Genomic DNA, 18,452 nt, shown 5'->3' with positions numbered 1-18,452 from the left:
ACTTCTTCTACACCACCATCCAGGTCCTAAGGTGTGCTGCAGTACTGCTTTACCTCTCTCCATCATTTGAAACCATCAGCCTGGGTTGAGCAGCCAGAGCGGCCAAGTGGCAGGGCTAAGCTCTCCCTCCTCACTCAGAAGGTTATGCAGTGAGCTGTATCAAGAAGCTGATCCAGCAGAAAGCCACAGCCACCCAAAATACTAGTATGTGCATGAGTCTAGGGCTAGAAAATAAACAGCAAAGAGAAAGGTTGCTTCTCAAAGAAGCATCCTGAGCTTGTGGCAACTCAAAAAGCAGCCCCAGAACCACAGCACAGGTGATGATGCAGCTACACCAGTTAAATGGCTTTTGCCAAGGAAGCAGACGTGGTTCCTTCTCCCCTTCCAGCTCCTGTGATCCCCTCTGTTTTGAGTAACACATGGAAAAGAAAGGGAATAAACTTTTATTTTTCCTTGATCATCTTTCAGCTGCAGTCAGAGGTGCGCTGCTGTCACACAAGGGACATTTCCAGACTTTTCTTACCACTGAACTCATTTACTCATTTTACAGCCAGAAGAGACTGATCCTCAACAACTGAAACCAAGCTAACCGGGTGCTGTGATACAATTCTGCAGCACTGGTATTTGGCTGAGTGTCTCGGAAAGCTAATCTGTCTCAAAACTAACAATGCCAAAAAGAAGCAGGGAAGGGAAGGGCCAAGGTCACTTCCTTAGTCGTTCACGTAAGCACTGCTGTATGCCAAGAAAGGTGGCAGAGGAAAAGAAGTACAGCAGCACTCATCCCAGCTTGGGTACTAAAACTGAACTGTGAAGGCAAACCTCTTCAGTGAAACCGCCAGCTGCCTCTGACGGGCAGGCTCACTTCTTCCCATGCAGTTCCACCTCTTCGCTCAGGATGGCTCTTACACTTCTCTGATCATACCTGCTATTTGCTTCGTTTGGGTGGTTTTGGTTCAGCTCACAAAGACGATTTGTCTCTCTGAAGGGCTGGAGAAGTACCGATGCTGACAGCTCAGAAGCAGCAGCAGCCTGTAGGCAGGACAAGGAGTGGCAACCAGGTCCGCCCACTTTGGCAGCAGCTGAACACTGGATTAGCTCAGGCACATCACACAACTATTTTTCCCTTGTTGCTTCACAAGAGAGGGTGACCAATGAGCTCACCATGCACAGAGACGAAGTCCTACTCCCCTTTTGGCATCTCACCCAGCCTCCTAGAGCCATTTTTCTCCCTTGAGAGTACTCCAGACTTTGGTAGGCACTTCTCTGGGCCAACGCAGCTGATTCATCCACCCAGTAGAGTGTTAACCCTAAAAGCAGGGACTTTTCTACTGCATGAGTGAGTTGAATCAGCTCATGGTAGAGTATGAAAATTACCCACAAGATAAGGAGAGCCAGACCTCCTCTCACCCGTAATCGCCTCTATTGGTTCAGATGCCCACGTAACCAAGGCCCCAATAGCAGCTGAGATGAAACAAGCTTCTGGCTTCTCTTACCTCCCTTAAGAAAACAAAAACAGACCTTCAAATAGGCTAGACTGTCTCAAACAACAGGCAAGTCTCAAATAACAGACTTTAAAACTCAATCAGATTTAAAGCAGATAATTAAATAGTAAAACTGTCACAAGATACAGATCTCTAACCTGGCTTATGAGCTACTTCTAGCTCTTTATGGTGGCCTGCACTGTCCTAGATAGCTTCCAGATGTTTGGTGAGCCCCTGTCGTAGCACAGGCCGCAGCTCCTTCCTCCTTTCCTTCCTTTCCAAAGGCTGTGTCTTTGCGCAACTCAGTGAAGTTGAGCTGCATATTGAGTTGTGTCCGTCAGACACAACCCTGACATCAAACAAACAAAAAATTATTAAAATCAATAGGAAGGAAAGACTACAAAGCTCCAAACTGCTATTTAGAGAGCAAAGGGATTTCACATATCAATATGAGCAGGGACAAGAAAGTAAAATAACCTTTGAAATTGTTCAAGCTGGCTACTCGTCTTTGGGAACAGCAACATTGCAAAAATGGCTTTTTAACTCTTTTGAAGATGATTCAGCTTCAATGCTTAAATAAACAAACACTGCTGTGAGTGATTTACAACAATGCATCTGAAGGCAATAATGCAACTTCTCATTTCTATGTAAAACTCAACAGATTTGCAAACTGGAAGGAGTTTGCAGCTTTACCACTCTGCATTTAGTGTAACGGTACCCAACTGCTACCTCTACAGGCTCTAAAATCAAATAAAATTTATTTCCAAACAGATTTTCTACAGCCTTATGTAGTTTAATTTTATTAGTGTTCTGGGTGATCACAACAAACTACAATGAAACTAAGATGTATTTATACAGCAACTAATACCTGCACTTTTAGGGATCAAAGCATCATCCATGGCTTCTCAAGGCAAGAGGTAAGTAGCACAGGTCCTGATCCTGTACAAAAAAAGTTCTCAAAACTATCATGAATCATTAATTCCAGCTCCAGCGGGATGAAAACCTGTTTAGTTAAGAACTATTATTATACTCTTGTAGAAAAGAAGGGCAACAGGCTCTTGCCATGCACGTTGCCAGCTAACAACAGCTGTCCCAGAACAAAGTGCAGTGTCACTGGAAACATTTCACAAGGACAGAAACCAAAGCCAATTCTATTACTTCATTTGAGAATATCCTAGGCTGACTTTCTCGAGCAAAGTAAGCTGTCAGGAGAGTGAGATCATCCAGCAATCCTACTTTCTCTCATCTTCCCCTAGAAAGCACTTGGAGAAACCAAATAGGCAGCAGCTATTTGCTGTAATCAGAAGGCAGGTAAAAGCTCGTTACTCAAGAAACTCTGAGGATTGCTGAACTAACACATCGAAGAAGAGAGGAAGACAGACCTGCTTGTGGGAGATGCAGTAACACTGATCACACGCAGACATGTAGATGGAGTACAACTGGCAAGTTACGATGGTGACAAGAAGCCTAACCATTGCGAAACTGGTCTTTCAGGCACGCTAAAGTTTTGTAACAGTCTCTGATGAGAAGAACTAAACATACTCTACTAACGGAAAACCCTATTTAATGTATATTAAATACTCTGGGGAAGAAAATCCATCCCTAGCATTTAGAGAGGTCTTATGTATGAGTTTATTCCCATATGGTATTTATTCCCATCACCAGTAATAGAAACGTAAAGGAGATTTCACCACCATATAGAAAAACTTGTAAGAAAAATAGAAGAACTTCCAGCCACTAACTGCAAAACCTGGCAATACTCGTGTGCTCTGTTTGCCCTGGCTCAGATCAAAGTCCACCTCGACTTCAATCGGTGGCCAAGCGTAGATGGCGTGCTCATCAGATCTTTGCTGCATGACTCCTACAGGCACCCAAACTGAAAACGATGTTATCAGCCACCCAGGCAAAGGTCTCATGAGAAAACCCCTCAGCAGAACGCCCCATGTGTGCTCCTGAATGCATTTGCAAACTCATATAATGTTTTGGAAATATCCAGACCAGAAGACTGTTCTGGATTAACAGCAGTCAGTGTTCCTTAGTACTTGTATATTTCTCTTAAAGATACCAACAGCTGCTGTCCCACTGACACAATGCAAAAACCATACAGATTTATAACCGGGTTGTTTGAGGACCTGAAAAACAGTTGCAGTATTTTAGGTCTCTTCCATAACCAAAAGAAACTTCTCCAACTACAGGGGAAAAATATTTATCACTCTTACAGATATATATATAAAAATATAACAACCACAACAGGATCAGTCCCGTGTTGATAAAGCCACAGTGCCTGAAGTACCAGCAAAAGAAAAAGCCACTGAATGTTGATGAGCAATGATGCAGGCGCGGGGACAAGATCTCCTGGGCAAGAGGCAGTGTTGCACAGTTTCTGGGGCTGTCCTTTTAAGAAACTGAGACCATACTGAGTTCCCGTGTTTAAGCAGGTGGAAGCATTTGGAATCACAGTACAGAGAAGACACGTGCAGGTGTCTTGTATAACTGCAAGTTTTCTTGTTTTGTTTTTGGCTTGCATAACCCACTTTGCTTTGTAGTGCTGGGAAAGAAGAGGAGCTAAATGCTAACATCTGCCCTCGGTTGCTGCCGCCTTACTCTTCTCCTCCAGTTTGTTTACAACTAACTGCTGAGTCACCAAGCAGTTGATCCACTTCCAAAGGCTCTCAATCAAGCTCCAGAGATAGAGATGTCTTCATTGCTACAAAAACTACATGGCATGCAAGGCCGCTGGCACATCCTTACTGGTTGCAATGCTGTGGCAAAACACCGCTGGAGCAGGCGGGGACAGCCCCCATCCATTCTTGATTTCCACCACCAGTGTTGTGAGTTCAGCTCTCTGAGGCTGAGGAGCAGCAGTAACACCAAAACCAGCACAGACTTTCTGGCAGCAAACAGCGGTGCACAACGTCAGCTGGCTCTTCGGTGCTAGCTGTGTTAGAATACTTAAGGGCTCACAGGAAATTAAAATGAAAGCAAAATCAACTTTCCACTGTTGGCAGGTTTAGTTTGCTTCAAGAACGATCATCGCACTGGTTTTAATTAGCTTTTTGCAGCAACTCTGAGCAAAAACTACGGGAACTATAAATAAATAAACCAAAATAGCAAATTTGCGAACTGTTTTCCCTCTGTGTTTCCCTTCTCTACCTTACTATTCCCCTATTTGGCTCTTAAGCAGCTGAATCAACTTCAGCAGTGACACACATCCCTTCTGCATTTCACATTTCGAGCAACTGAAATGCTGAAGTGCACCACGGACCATTACACTGAGGATGTTTCATTGTAAAAATTTAATCAGTACACGATCAATGTACCAAAGCGATCGTTTGCTGCCCTCTCTACCTCTTTAACAATCAGAGTTTTTGCAGCTGCACCAGAACCGGCCACGTGTTCCAGAGCAGCGTCGCTCCGAGTTCTGCACTACCATTTTGCATCACCCTGGGCAGACGCACTTCTGACTGCTCAGGTAGAATCCCCTGTCCTGTGGTTTGTTGAGCTGCCACCCACCTAAAAAATCAGAAAAAAAAAAAAACACAAACAAACAAACAGGATTTTCAGTTGTTATCTAAAGCCTAATGTTTCCAAGGGGCTCATTAAGACTGTGATACCTCTTAATAGTTATTTGTACTACAGCTTCTACTGCAGCAGCCTAAAAAAGCTCTCAGAGTATAAATGTAGGTTTAAAAAAAAAATAAAAACACAACAGTGGCTGCACCCAGTGTATTTAATGACCTCACGTGCAATGCAACTGCAGCGTGTAATTACACCCCAGCATAATTTGGTTCACAGGTATGAAGTGCAATTACGGAGTTACACCGGAACAGCAGCACGTGAAACGACAGCTGTCATCAACCCTCCTGAGGAAGGTTTCCTCGTCCAGCTAGGAGGAAAACAACGCGAAGGATGCAGCACCCCCGAGCACCGCAGGTCACTGGGGCAGTCACCTGGCCCTGACAACGCGTTTGGTGTCTGCGAGCATCGCTATGCGGTGCAAACGGGGAAGAGGGGGGGGGAGGCATACAAGGGGTAAGCAAACGGGTGAGGGAGGGGGAGAGACCGCAGGCGCCTCCGGCAGAAACGCCGAACGACGCCTGATTCAACCGGGGAGGACCCGAGGCTTTCAACCACCCCTTTTTTAACACCTCCCCCCCCCGAAGCGGGGCCGCCTCCTCGGGCCGGCAGCGGCGGGGAGGCCGAGGCGGGGCGCTGCCGGCTGCGGGCCCCGCAGTGCCGGCGCCTCCCCCCGCCCCGCCGCCATGTCGCGCTGCCGCAGCCCGCCCTGCCCTGCTCCCCCCCACCCCCCCCCAAATCCCTCCGTTACCCCCCCAAACCCCCTCCCGGTTGGGCTGCGGGTCCCGGGGCGAGCAAGGGGGCGAGCAGGAGGAGGAGCAGCAGCAGCAGCGCGGGGCCGAGCGGGGGCGGAGGCCGAGGAGCCGCCTCCCTGGCGCGCAGCCGCCACCACGTCGACGCCGCCAGCACTGCGGAAACGGCCGCGGGGCCCGGCCCTCGGCGCCGCTGCCTTCCCCCCCCCCCATCCCCTCCCCGTCCCCTCCGCTCCCCGCCGCCGCACGCACGCACTCACCCGTGTCCCCGATGATGATGTACTTGAAGAGGTACGCGTAGGCCATGGCCGCCCAGCTGCCGCCTCGCCCTCTCGCTCGCTGCCCCCCCCGCCCGCCCCTCCCTCGCCTCCCTCCCTCTCTCCCTTTCCTTCCTCCCTCAACCGCCGCCTGGGAGCGGTTGGAAAGGGCAACGGCCGCAACGGCCCCGCGGCGCCGGGCAGCGCGAGAACAATGACAGGCGGCCCGCGGCCCGCAGCCTCCGGCAGCGTCACGCAGCGCCCCGCCCCCCCGCGCCGACCCGGAAGGGCTGCGGGAGGCGCCGCCCGGCTCCGCCCCGCCGGCGGGGCGGGAGGGGCGGGGCGAGCCGGGGGGACACGCCCACTTTGTAGGTGACCACGCCCACTTTTCTGGATAACCACGCCCACTTCGCTGGGAACCACGCCCATTACGTGTAATCCACGCCCACTTCGCAGGTAACCACGCCCCCTATGCGGAAACCACGCCCCCTTACGTGAAAACCACGCCCCTTCCATGTGTGGCCACGCCCCCTCTGTCATCGCCCCGCCCCCCGCTGATGGGAGACCCCCCCCCTCGTAGGCCGATGGGGCTCGCCCTGAGGCGGTTCCCCGCTGTCGCCCCTCAGGGAGGGAGCAGGGTGGAAGTGCCTCGCTGTTTGATTCTTTAAACAATAAAAATAGAATGATGTAAAATAAAAATAGCCGGGTGTAAGGCTGCTCTGAGCTGGCGAAGCTCCCAAACACAAACACTATAGTTCAGCCCCACACAGGGTTCCTTTATCTCACAGAATCATCAGGGTTGGAAAAGCCCCCCAAGATCACCTGGTCCAACCATCCCCTACCACCACTGTCACCCACAAACCATGTCCCCAAGCACCACGTCCAACCTCTCCTTGAACACCGCCAGGGACGGTTACGCCACCACCTCCCTGGGGAACCCGTCCCAATGCCTGACTGCTCTTTCTGAGCAGAAATGTCTCCTCATTGCCACCCTGAACATCCCTCAGCACAACCTGGGGCCATTCCTTCCAGTCCTATCACTTCTTCCCTGTGAGAAGAGGCTGCCCCCCAGCTCCCTACACCTTCCTTTTGCCTCCCTCTAGTCTCAGTTCTGGCTTAGAAAACACAGTTTTTCCCCTCCTTTTCTGTCTTTCCTCATCAGTCTTGAAGCCACAAGCCTGCACAGTGTCCCAGGCTCACAGCTGCAGTGTAAGGGCTAGAGTTCACGAGGGACTGATGACTTGGAATGAACTTCAAGGTATTCCCAAGTCCACAGAGGCACCTTTGCACCCAGACCTTTGACCCTTGAGCCTACACAGATCATTTGGCTCCAGGGCCAGCCTCACGGCGAGGCTGCCTCAGATGCTGCGGGAAGGAGCACTGTGTAGGGGTGCGACACCTTCAGGTGCTAAGGCTGATGACAATTCGTGTTGTTGGCTGTGGGTTGTTGAAGAGCCACTGTCATTTTCTTCATATGGCCTCACAGGTCAACTTTTCCGGCTGTACCAGTCTGGTAGCTTTTAACCTTATAAAGATTTTTTTTGTGGTGCGGCAGGTCAGGAAGTCAGACAGCAGTGACTTAGGCCGGTTCTGAGAGGCGTGCTTCTAACTTACTCTTCAAAAAACATAAATAAAGCCGATTGCACAATATACCAAACCCTGTCTCCATATTTTATGACTTTCCTAATAAAGATTTCTCTCCAAACTAGGTATTTATATATATATATATATAATTTTTGTTCTTTTCTTCCATGTGAATATACAAAAGAAATTATTGCTGTAAAGGGAAAAGAGCTCCTTCATATACAATAAAAGTTATACCTACCTTCTCCACATGAAAAATTCAGGTGTTCTGTGTCCCTTTGTCAGTCGTTTTTCTCCTTGTGTGTTTGTTTGTTTTTCCTCTGTACTTCTCCCTGTTTCTCAACATTACTGGTAAAGTTTGGAGCCTGAAATAGCCGTGCTCATGTGTCTGTAACATCACCCTCATCACCTCAAACCAAAGTCATATGAGTACTTCCTGTCTTGCTCCTCTCTGAAAGTGGTTGGTTTGTTTCTATTGCAGCAGCATTTAAATTTATTTTTCAACCTATATCCCTATTATAGCCAGTTACTACCCAAATGCAGCTATACATTTGCTATCTCCTTTTTAAGTACTCTTTTTCCATTTGGTAAATTTCAGTAGTTTTGATCACGGCTACTCAGTTTGTCAAATATAACTGACTTTTTTATTCTGTCCCAGCCATTTCGTTACACAGACTGTTTGTGAAAATATTGAACAGGTCTTGTCTGGACTGGATAGAGTGCTGGAGAGCCACATGTGAAACAATTGTTGTTTTAGCCATATGTGTATGTCATAGTAATTTCATTTGTTGTATTTTTCTTAATTTATTTTCAAGAATATTACGGAGAAGAGTATAAAAAGGCTTCCTGAAGTGAATCTGTGTCACACTGACTTCTTTCAAGCCATGTAGCTTGTCAGAGGAGGCAGTAGTGTTGCTTTGATCAGTGTTTATTCTTGGGAAATCCACCTTGTCTATTTACCACTTTGTACAACTTGTTGAACTTAATACATTAAACTTTTATTCTTTTTAGTGAAGCTAATCATACCACATAACTCATCTTTCCTCAGCCAGCAAGTCACTTTTGAGCAAATCTAAAGCATTTGCCATCTTGGATATCCAGGCACTCTGCTTTCACCTGAGGACATGAAATGAACAAAACACCATGAAAAAACTCCCATTTCTTTTGGAGGACTCCCCAGAAAGCCACTTCCCCATTATTTTATGTATAGGAAGCGAAGTTCTGATAAAACTTTTCATTTACAATTCCTATCCAGAATGAATTTTCTCAGAAAAACAGTTTTGCCTCATTCTGTGTGAAAATTAGGCTTCTGTTTTCATATATCCATGTGTGTAGGAGGTCTGCATCTATATTCTCTTTCCTAATAATTGCTGTGAAAACTGGTGTCTGGATGGAGGTGAGTGCCTTGGCTGAAAGAAAAGTTGGAGCCGGGGCCAGCTGTTGCATCCGATACAGAATTCACACTGAAACAAATCCTCACCAGTGCTCTCTCTACCTCTAAGTGAGAAAATCAGCTGCTCTTCATGCTCTTCTTGCTGGTTTGTGACCATTGACCACAGGAAACAAAGCTGCAGGAAACCAGCAGATAAGACTTCATCCGGTGTAAATAAAGGTTGCTGCTGATGAAGATGGTGCAGCTGTGACATCGACTAACCCGCTAACCCACTAACATGTGCCACCCACTATCCTGCCCTTGGATGGGTCCTGATCTGGCACTACTCAAGCCATCTGCTCAATCATGGAACTGGAGTGGATAAACTTTAATTTTTCTGTGTTAGCTTTTGGGCAGTTCCATTCTTGGTCCCACAGGCGTGCAAACAGTAAGGTGTTGGCAGAATTGTCAGGTGGAGCCCACCTCCACCCAGCAGTCCTCACACCTGCCTCATGGAGTGTCCTCTGGTTGGAAGGCTAAAGCTCCTTCTGGACATCAGCCATGCAGGCAGGTTTTGACTCTTAGCATGGGTCCTCTTGTACAGGAGCCTCTCCATTAGCTGTCAGGATTAAGGGGACCTGCGCAGGTTTGTGTGACCTTCACCCTCTCCTTCAGAGCCACTCATGATATGCTCCAAGTCTCTTTTGGTAGTTTGATGGACTCCTACATGGCTGAACCCCAAAGAGTGTTACTTAGAGGGCTGGTCAAGCCTGAGCAATCTCTCCTCAGCATCCCAGTGTAGTAATTTTCAGGTGTACCTCACTGATGGGATGGCTTAATTCCCTGTTCCTGCAGTCTTCTAGACTTTGGTGCAAGCAAAACTGGCCTGAAGTGGCTGAATTAGATCTAGTCATGAAATGAAATTGCTGTTGGGGTATTGATGGAACCACAGTTTGGAGAGGCTTGTAAGGATAACAAACAAGACTTTGTTACTTATGCTATCCCATGGTAAATACAGGCTGCTTTGCTGCTGGACAAAAAGACTATATGCCTAAATTACTGGGTTTTATCAGCTGTACTACAAATCTCAGATGCCTCCAACTAGAGATTAATGCAAAATTGATTTTCCTCCAAGTTATGTTTACCATACATTTGTTTGAATACTATTAAGAGGCATGTAAGTAAATAAGTATCGTTTTTTATTAGTTTTTACCTCTCTCCTGTCTAAATTTCTGTTTACAATATAAACGGATATTTTATTAAGCATGAATATTTTAATAGAAGGCCACCATGGACTCATTCTCACTAACTGCAAAAAATATTAGCCAAGAGATACAATAGAAGCAGTACTTGTTCCATATTGAAGCATAGGGCTTGCAGAGAGTTACTTTGCTTTTGTTATTTTTTTAATGCTCTCTTGAATAATACATATTATCTGTTATTGATTTTATACAATGTGCTCTTTAGAAATCTGATGAAATATTTTACTAATATGACAGCATCAGAATTATGTTCTGGCAATTTTAATACAACTGAGAAATCTAGAGTTTGCTCCTTTTTTTTTCCTGTCAATTTTCTACTAAACTTTTGACATTTATCACTGTGCAAACTCACCTGGGGTTTGTACCAAAGCCTTAGGGTTTGAAGGATCTTTACTGCTAGTGGTACCATTTAGGAAGAGCCATGGAGGCATCTAAAGCTCTAGACAATCTGCAGAGCAAAGCATCAGAAAAGACTTTTTTTTGGAAACTAAAACACAAAAGCAGAACACTAGCATAACATTTCAATAGAACCACACTTTAATTATAATTTGCATTGTACTGTCATGTAATTTTTAGAAGTCATTTTCTACCTGCTATTCAATTTAGCTTTTTTGTTGTTGTTGTTAATCATTCCTTTGTGCTATGCAGATGCTGAGTAGAAAATGTTATTTTCTAGTGTCTAGCATTTGTCTGTGTATACCTTTTTTGAACTTTAATCTCATACTACTTTTCACCTTATTTGTGATTTTTATTTATCAATTTTTAGAAGATTAGGTTTGTATTTTAAATATGTAACATGGCAATAGGTAGCATATTTTGTTATAAATGTTGAGAATAGGACAACACCTCCTGCAGAAATATATAGAGCAGATCCTGCAGGAAGACAGTTAAATGTGTAGAAATTTCAATAAAGTTTTGCCTTTGAAACATTTTCAACCTGTTAAGCATTAAAAGTGAACAGCAGCTTGTAAGACATCATATTTTTCCCTTTATTTGTAGATGATCTAGGATATTTTCAGGTCCTTTAAGTTGTATCATAGAATCCCTTTCAGATATTATTAAGATTAGAGATTATAGGGGTGATTTGGCCTTATGATAAATACTTTGGAACTCCTGTAAAATTATCATTGCATTAATGGCATGGAGAAAGATCTGTCAGATGATCAGTGTAGTATTTATTCCTTCCAATCTAGGATTTCAAGAGTCTAGTACTGTATTTTAGGTTCATAACACTTTGCTCTGTCCCCGGTTTGTAAACTGAAGGCACGGTAGAAGCCAATGCAATGGCTCTGATGTGCAGCATCAAGCAGTGGTATTTGCTGACTTTTTTTCTTGTCTGTTGTGAAATCATAGACATCTTAGTTTCATAGTGGATTATCACAACAACCACTGAGGCTAGATTTTAAAATTATTTTGTCCTTAATATGAATTAGATGAAACACTATTCCATATTTATTTACATTTTTATTTATTTTGAAGCTCTCATGCAAAATTTGCTATGTCTGGTGATACAAGCATCTTCTATGCTCAGGTGTGTCCTTGAGATGTGGGCACAGTTCTCATTTGTAGCCAGAGAGCTGCTGAATTTACTTGTTGTATTTTATTTTATTTTATTTTATTTTATTTTATTTTATTTTATTTTATTTTATTTTATTTTATTTTATTTTATTTTATTTTATTTATCTTTAAGATCAAAAGCTTTTGGTGAAAGGTGTTATCTTTCTGAAATCACCTTGGTTTCTGGTCCACTCATTGCTGATTCTTCATGTGGATCACTCCACAGAAGTCACGAGTCACATAGAAATCAAGTCACATCCATGACTTTGTAGCTGAGTCCAGAACTCCATTTTTCCTTCAAGACACAAGGCTTGGGATACCGGATTTTGGTAGTGAGAGTTTCTCATTTGTTGTTTCCATTTGGTCTCATTTTATGACAGGCTCTTGCAGAAGCTTCAGCAAGGGCTGAGATGTGTCTCTTCAGCTCCTGCAGACAGAAATCTGTGATCCTCTAGTTAAGTCAATCTGACAGGTTGTTGTAAATCTTGAATATGCAACCTCGTGCAAACTCCTTGTTTGCTGAGAAAGAATGAAACAAATTAGTCTCTTAATTCCCAGTCCTCCATACCTTGAGTTTCACAATAGTTTCCTCACTTGTGCAGCTGGAATATGGACTTATCTTCCACCACTTCTCTGATTTTTGCTTCTGAGGAAGCGAGCATGGCTTAACATTTGTATGATGCAGATATTTACACTGACTGTTTTGCTAGGTATGTAACTCAGGACATAGCAAACTTTGGAGTGGAGAAGTGGGGAAGTGCAAACTGGCTTTGTGAGTAGAGCACATAGAAAAATGTGCCTTTGAGGGATACAGGCACAGGTTGGGCTCTGAGAGTCCAGACTGCACTTGCTAGGATTGCAGTTAATGGCTGGAACATCTGCACAGAGGCTTCCCCATCCTCGCCTGTGGCCACTGTTTTGCTTTCAGAGATAACAGCAATCCTAGTGGAGGCCAGTTTGTATTGTTTCAAACAAACAAACAAACAAACAAAAACAAACAACAAAACCAAAACCAAGCCAAACAAACAAAAACCCCACAAGCTAAGTTGTTGCTTTTGATCTGGTGAAAAAATGTTTGGAAATTGGTTTAATTTTTCAAACCTTTATTTAGAATAGTTTAGTATTTAAATAATATCTTTAGATAATGCTGTTAGCTAAACACATTATATAATGGTAGTTCATTCTGAAAGACACCATACATCCCCAATGACTTCAGCTATTGAATGTTTTATTCTGTATCAACTACATGGATAAAAAAAGTATTTCAGAATGAAAAAAATAATTTTAATAGCATTTTCTATCTAGCATTTAATAGCATTTCTATCTAGCATTTAATAGCATTTTCTGTCTTCAAAATATAATATTGAGACTGCGTTTTCTAGCTAGTGCAATAAGATGTATAGGTCTTGAATTTCCCAGCTGTATTCAAAATTTAGGTTTTTGCACCCATGGAAATATTTACATGAACTCTGCTTAATCCCTGTTTATTTACTAACGGCCTTTGCCACTGTTATCATTGCACCCTGTTTTTCCTTGCAAATAACCTTGTGTTTTACTGCCTTGACATAAACAGTTTGATAAAACAGCTCTTTTCCCATAAAAACTAGGAAAACAAAAGGATCCTTGAAATAACCTTGAAATGGCTAACAAACAGAAAAGATATGCTGATTTTTTTTTTCTATTCTATTCTCAGAAGCTTTAGAAAATGTGTGCACATAACAAAACTCACAAGGGCATGGAGTATTAGTGCTACATAGGCAATATCAGATTGATGCAGAAGTCTACTTGAACAGACATCAAGGCAAATTTTCAAGATCGTATGGCTTTAGAGGCATAATTTTTTTTTTTTTGATCTCTTTTTAAAATTGTTTTGGCAATGGTTAAATAAAGAGAAAGTGGAAGGTGATAAAGAGAGCACAGGCTCAAAGGAAGTGAAAAACAAAAAACTTCCTGTTTACTCATATCAAAAAGTAAAACAACTCTAAGAGAACTAGTTTCGTTAAAAAGGAACAGGAGTGAGCAAGTCTGGTCACATTTTTGATTTTCAAATTGTAAGCATTTTGGTCTGAAAGCCATATAAAGAAGGCTTTTTTTTTTTTTTTTTTTTCTCTCTCTCTCTCTCTCTCTCAAAATAGTACTGATTTTCTTTTTCGGATACCTCTACTGACATCCTTTGGTGTCTGTGGAAAATAAAGAACTGTCTAAGATTCTGCAAGTCAGCACACTTGCTGAAGAATTTGAGGTGAGGAAATGCTGGGGTCAGAGTCACAAAAATGATTGTTTTCTACCAAGATATTAGCAGATAACCCACCCTACTCTGAGGTATGTAATTAAAATATCTGGTAATTTTATCTAAAACACTTGTAGCCAAACCATAGTTATGATGATGTTAAAATTCTTTTAAGCCCTGCTGAAATAATATAAAACAATGAGCCAAAATAGTGTGAATAGCAGATAGGTTTGTTTGTGCTTTAAGGACATATTTGCTGCGCTGAATGCAGAATTCATCTTCAGTACTTTAAGCTAGATGTTTTCCTTTAACAAATACGTATGTAGGCTCCTTTTGTATTCAGCCATTGTTGATGTAGAGGACAGCACGTGCTTCTGCATGTATTTTCCTTCATTTGATTGAGTCTATCTTTCAGAATTCAAACTGTTTTAAGGTCATTTCAGCATAGCATCCCTCACTTGTCTTAGACTGTGAAGGTCACACAGAAGCTTTTATTGCTCACATGAGCCCTGCAGTAGCCTCACATTGTAAGGCAGGGAGTCTAATTCCATAGATGAGAAGGTGGGCAAGAGTCAAATTTTTTCTCTTCATTAAGGTTCTTGTATGACTGTCTGTCAACCATTCATACACTGGCTGAGAAAGGTAAACAGTATAGCCTAGAAAGAAAAAAAGAAAGAAAAAAAAAAAAAGTCAGCTTGCATTCATTTCAGGTGGCAAATTATTAGATGTTCAACATATGATATTTTTGATTCATGAGCACGACACCGCTCTATAACAAATTTCTACATGTTTATCTTGTTATCATGTGATACCAAGTAGGACAACATTTTGGATGTCTAGGCTTCTACCTTAGAACCCTAGACATGTTTCATGGCAATAACTACAGAAGGAAATTAATTCTTCTGGCTCCAACGTCCAGTTTATTTTTCATGAGGCTTCTCTTTAATGGAGAGTCTCTTCCATTATAGTTCTATAATTTACTTTCATGCTGCTTTAAAAAGGGATTTTTCAATTCTTTTTTTTCTTGTCCAAAGATGTGAAGAAGGGTTATATCACATCTTGACTTAATGAAACTCATCTGATAAAACTTAAGCTCAGAGGATTTCACTAGACACTGTAATCATATCTTTTTAACTGTGAACCTTTTTAGCTATTGCAACACCTCATCATAATTATTTTGCATACACAATACTTGCAATTCGTGGCAGTGCAGAACTCTCATCACCATAAGGCTTGCTCTGTGGTATGTTAACAGTCCTCTTCTCCTAAGTGTTCTAATACTTAGCATTTGTTTTCCTACTAGATTTCTCACTCTTGTTTGTATTTTCTTCAGAATGGCCTTCCTTTCTTCTACGAGGGAAAAAAAAAAAAAAAAAAAAAGACCATTGAAAAATGGCTTTTCAAGTAACAAGCAACTTCAGTCATGATATTTTGTTCCAATGTTTTTAAATGGTAAGGCAACCAGTCTCTTTGCAGAACTCCTTGGTACTGTAGGGAAAAAAAGACAACACATTGCACTCCCCAGTATGAGCCTAGAATGGTCCACAAACCATGAAAAACAATTTTGTGTTTCACAAATAAAACTTGGACTTTCTCCTTTTAGGAAATCATCAAGCATATAACAGCTTGCTCCTTCTAGGAGATCTTTGTCCGTATTAAAACTGGCCAAGGCCGACAAGAGACAAGTGGGTTAACTGATGCCCTGTAGAAGCTAGGACCCTACTTCTAGTAGTCTTCTTTGACAGCAGCAATGCAGGAGCATATGGGGAGGAGACTGAATGCATTTTTTTCTGGGAGCAATAGAAATGTGGAAATTATCTGTAGATCTTCTTGCCATGCACATGAACCAGCCACGTGATGGGGAACATCAGAGCTGTCCCAGACAAAAACAGTGTGTAAATTCTTTCTGTATTAGCAGTCCTGCCACAGCCATCCTCTCAGTTGTTTATACTCTGTGTGTCATAGAGCTAATCAGGCTATAGTTACTCAGTAAATAGGGTGCTGGCATGCTGCATCCAACTTACTATGCTGAAGGTACATGATACAATTCTGTAATGTATTGGGAATGTGACTTGTCCTGGTACAGAAAGAAACTAAACAGCCAACCTTCCCAGAAAGCTGTGGCAGCACTAAATGAATTTATGTTAGAATAAGTAGAGAACAAATATTTGTATCCTAATGACTCAAAGAGCTATATTAAAACTGTTCCCTCAAGTGAAAATAATTTCTAGTTCATCTGGTTTTAGTGTCAGTTGAGACAAAGACAGAGGATTGAGGATACCTTATGACAATTATAATGTTTATGTCCAATCAAAATGAAAGCAATAGTGCAATATCTAGTTTAAGTAGTATACCTTGTATAAAAACAACCAATTTTGGAAAAGTATATTGATCACAGGAAACACTGAAAGAAAAACAAAACAAACAAAACAGGATAGATAGAGACAAATTGCAAGTGGACTGATGTCTAAAACAAGGGTGCTATACAGAGGTTTATTAATATTTCCAAGTTAATTCATCCCTTATCTGTTTGAATTAAGCCTGCTTTTTTTTTTTTTTTCTTTTTTTTTTCTTTTTTTCTTTTTTTCTTTTTTTTTCTTTTACTTTTACAGAAATGAAAAAACATGTAATTGGGACCTTGTGGGGCCTGAATGGGACTGTGGCACATTCCATCCATCCGGTGGCTCATTCATTTAGATTTCATCATAAGAAGTTGATTTTTTTGCCAGTTACCAGCATTTAAATTATGAAAACAATAGTGATGATTTCATTGTACTTTTTTTTTTTTTTCTTTTTATAAAAGAATTTTGTTGTAATGACAACAGGCCTATTTATTTGACTTTACATAAATGACTTTGGAACACAGAATTGTCCCGTGGGTTGTAGTAGTTCAGTGGTTCATCTTTATGAGTCCTGAACTTACGATTGTCTCTTAAAAGACAAAAACATACTTATCCCATGCAAACATTTTATCCTACACCTCAGATAAAGATCAAGTAGATTCAAATACCGTGCTTAAAGTAAGCAGATGTTTGACCTTATGTCCTGAGGTGAGTAAATTCCATGCATTTTTGTATATATAGCTTAGTCCCTGGCTTTTTCACACAGGAGAATTAGAGGTCTAACCGATGCTCAGTAATGCATGTGATCTCAGCTGAGCTTGAGAAATGCAGGCTTGAACTGAAACTGACCAGGAAGGAATATTACTTTGCTCAGTCTTGTTTTAAAGTAATTATCTTGATCAGAGTTGGGCACTGGGACAGGCTCCCCAGGGCAGTGGTTACAACACTGAGCCTGTTGGAGTTCAAGAAGTGTTTGAACAATGCTCACAGACACATGGCTTCTTTTTTGGGTGCTCCTGTGCAGATCTGGGGTTGGACTTGATTATCCTTGTGGGTCCCTTTCAACTCATGATATTATGTGAGTATATGATTATAAAAAATATTGGAAGAGATAGAAAAGGTATCTGGCACTAAAACACTTTGGAAACACACGTTATGTATTGGGAATAAATGGAAATAGGCAACATCATTTCACAAGTTTGGTACACTTAAAATTGATACAAAGAGAAATACATTAATCATTCCCCAAACCTACTTCAAATTATGTGTGTGAAGCACTAGGAAATATTGTTAAAAACACTTTCATGGTTTTCAGGAAATAAACACAGCTGTCTGCAGTAAAGGATCCTTAACATAATTTTGTCATTTTGTCATGTTCATTATATCCTTTATTTATGATTTTTTTTTTTTTTTTAAGAAAAAAATACACATTCTTTATTGTGTTCTTTGGAAGTTACTCAGTTAACTGTATCTGATATTTCTTTTTATCCTGTTTTTAACTTTCAATACTATTCAAGAACAAGCATTTTCAGTATTACCCTAACACATCTCACAAACTGTTGCCTCTTCGTGGAATAGATAGTGAACAGTGCATCTAAGATAAAATAAACATCAGAGAAAATATCTTACAGAAAACAAGCACATTCTGGATGAAGAGCCTTATAAAGTAGCCAAGGAGCACCAGCCCAAGGACTTAAATTGCAATTACAGCTGATGAACTTGGCTCACAATGTAGTAAGCGAGCCTTCAGTTTGGAACACTAACTAAGAATCTGAATCAATTAAAGTAAATTAGGTAATCCCTGGCTCATTTCCCCAGGTGTGAAAACAAGACAAGCTCTTTGACTTTATTTGAAATGAACAGGTTAAAACAATATGGTCTTTGCATCTGACCATGACTAGGGAGCCACTGCTGAGAGGCAGGCAGCAGAAGGGCAAACAGAGACCCTCAGCAGAGAAGGCTGCCTTTGGGAAGCGATGGAGGGAGGAGGAAAAGGACAGTACAGAGCACTCTTCCAATGGTGGAACAAGGTCAGCAGG

General features: G+C 42.1%; 1 protein-coding gene and 2 long non-coding RNA genes across 5 annotated transcripts in view; 1 reads left to right on the top strand and 2 right to left on the bottom strand.

Moving 5' to 3' along the window:
* RAB2A (RAB2A, member RAS oncogene family) overlaps positions 1 to 6,213 on the bottom strand; it is a 41,936-nt gene extending 35,723 nt beyond the window's left edge. Inside the window, exon 1 of the mRNA XM_084511361.1 lies at positions 6,070 to 6,213. Within this exon, the coding sequence (XP_084367487.1) occupies positions 6,070 to 6,115 (46 nt within the window). The 5' untranslated portion in view covers positions 6,116 to 6,213. The remainder of the gene's footprint in view (positions 1 to 6,069) is intronic.
* A 7,869-nt stretch (positions 6,214 to 14,082) lies between these two features.
* LOC311431801 overlaps positions 14,083 to 18,452 on the bottom strand; it is a 32,038-nt gene continuing 27,668 nt past the window's right edge. Inside the window, exons 2-3 of the long non-coding RNA XR_014689651.1 lie at positions 15,268 to 15,421; positions 14,083 to 14,727 (exon numbers count right to left, since the gene is read on the bottom strand). This is a non-coding gene — a long non-coding RNA (uncharacterized lncRNA). The remainder of the gene's footprint in view (positions 14,728 to 15,267; positions 15,422 to 18,452) is intronic.
* LOC311431799 overlaps positions 18,289 to 18,452 on the top strand; it is a 38,395-nt gene continuing 38,231 nt past the window's right edge. For all 3 annotated transcript variants that reach the window (XR_014689647.1, XR_014689648.1, XR_014689649.1), the window contains exon 1: positions 18,289 to 18,443. This is a non-coding gene — a long non-coding RNA (uncharacterized lncRNA). The remainder of the gene's footprint in view (positions 18,444 to 18,452) is intronic.

This window comes from Aythya ferina (genome assembly GCF_964211825.1).
Source record: "Aythya ferina genome assembly, chromosome: 2".
NCBI lineage: Eukaryota > Metazoa > Chordata > Aves > Anseriformes > Anatidae > Aythya > Aythya ferina.
The sequence above is the reverse complement of the archived record's forward strand: the minus strand, read 5'-3'. Positions and strand labels throughout refer to the sequence as shown.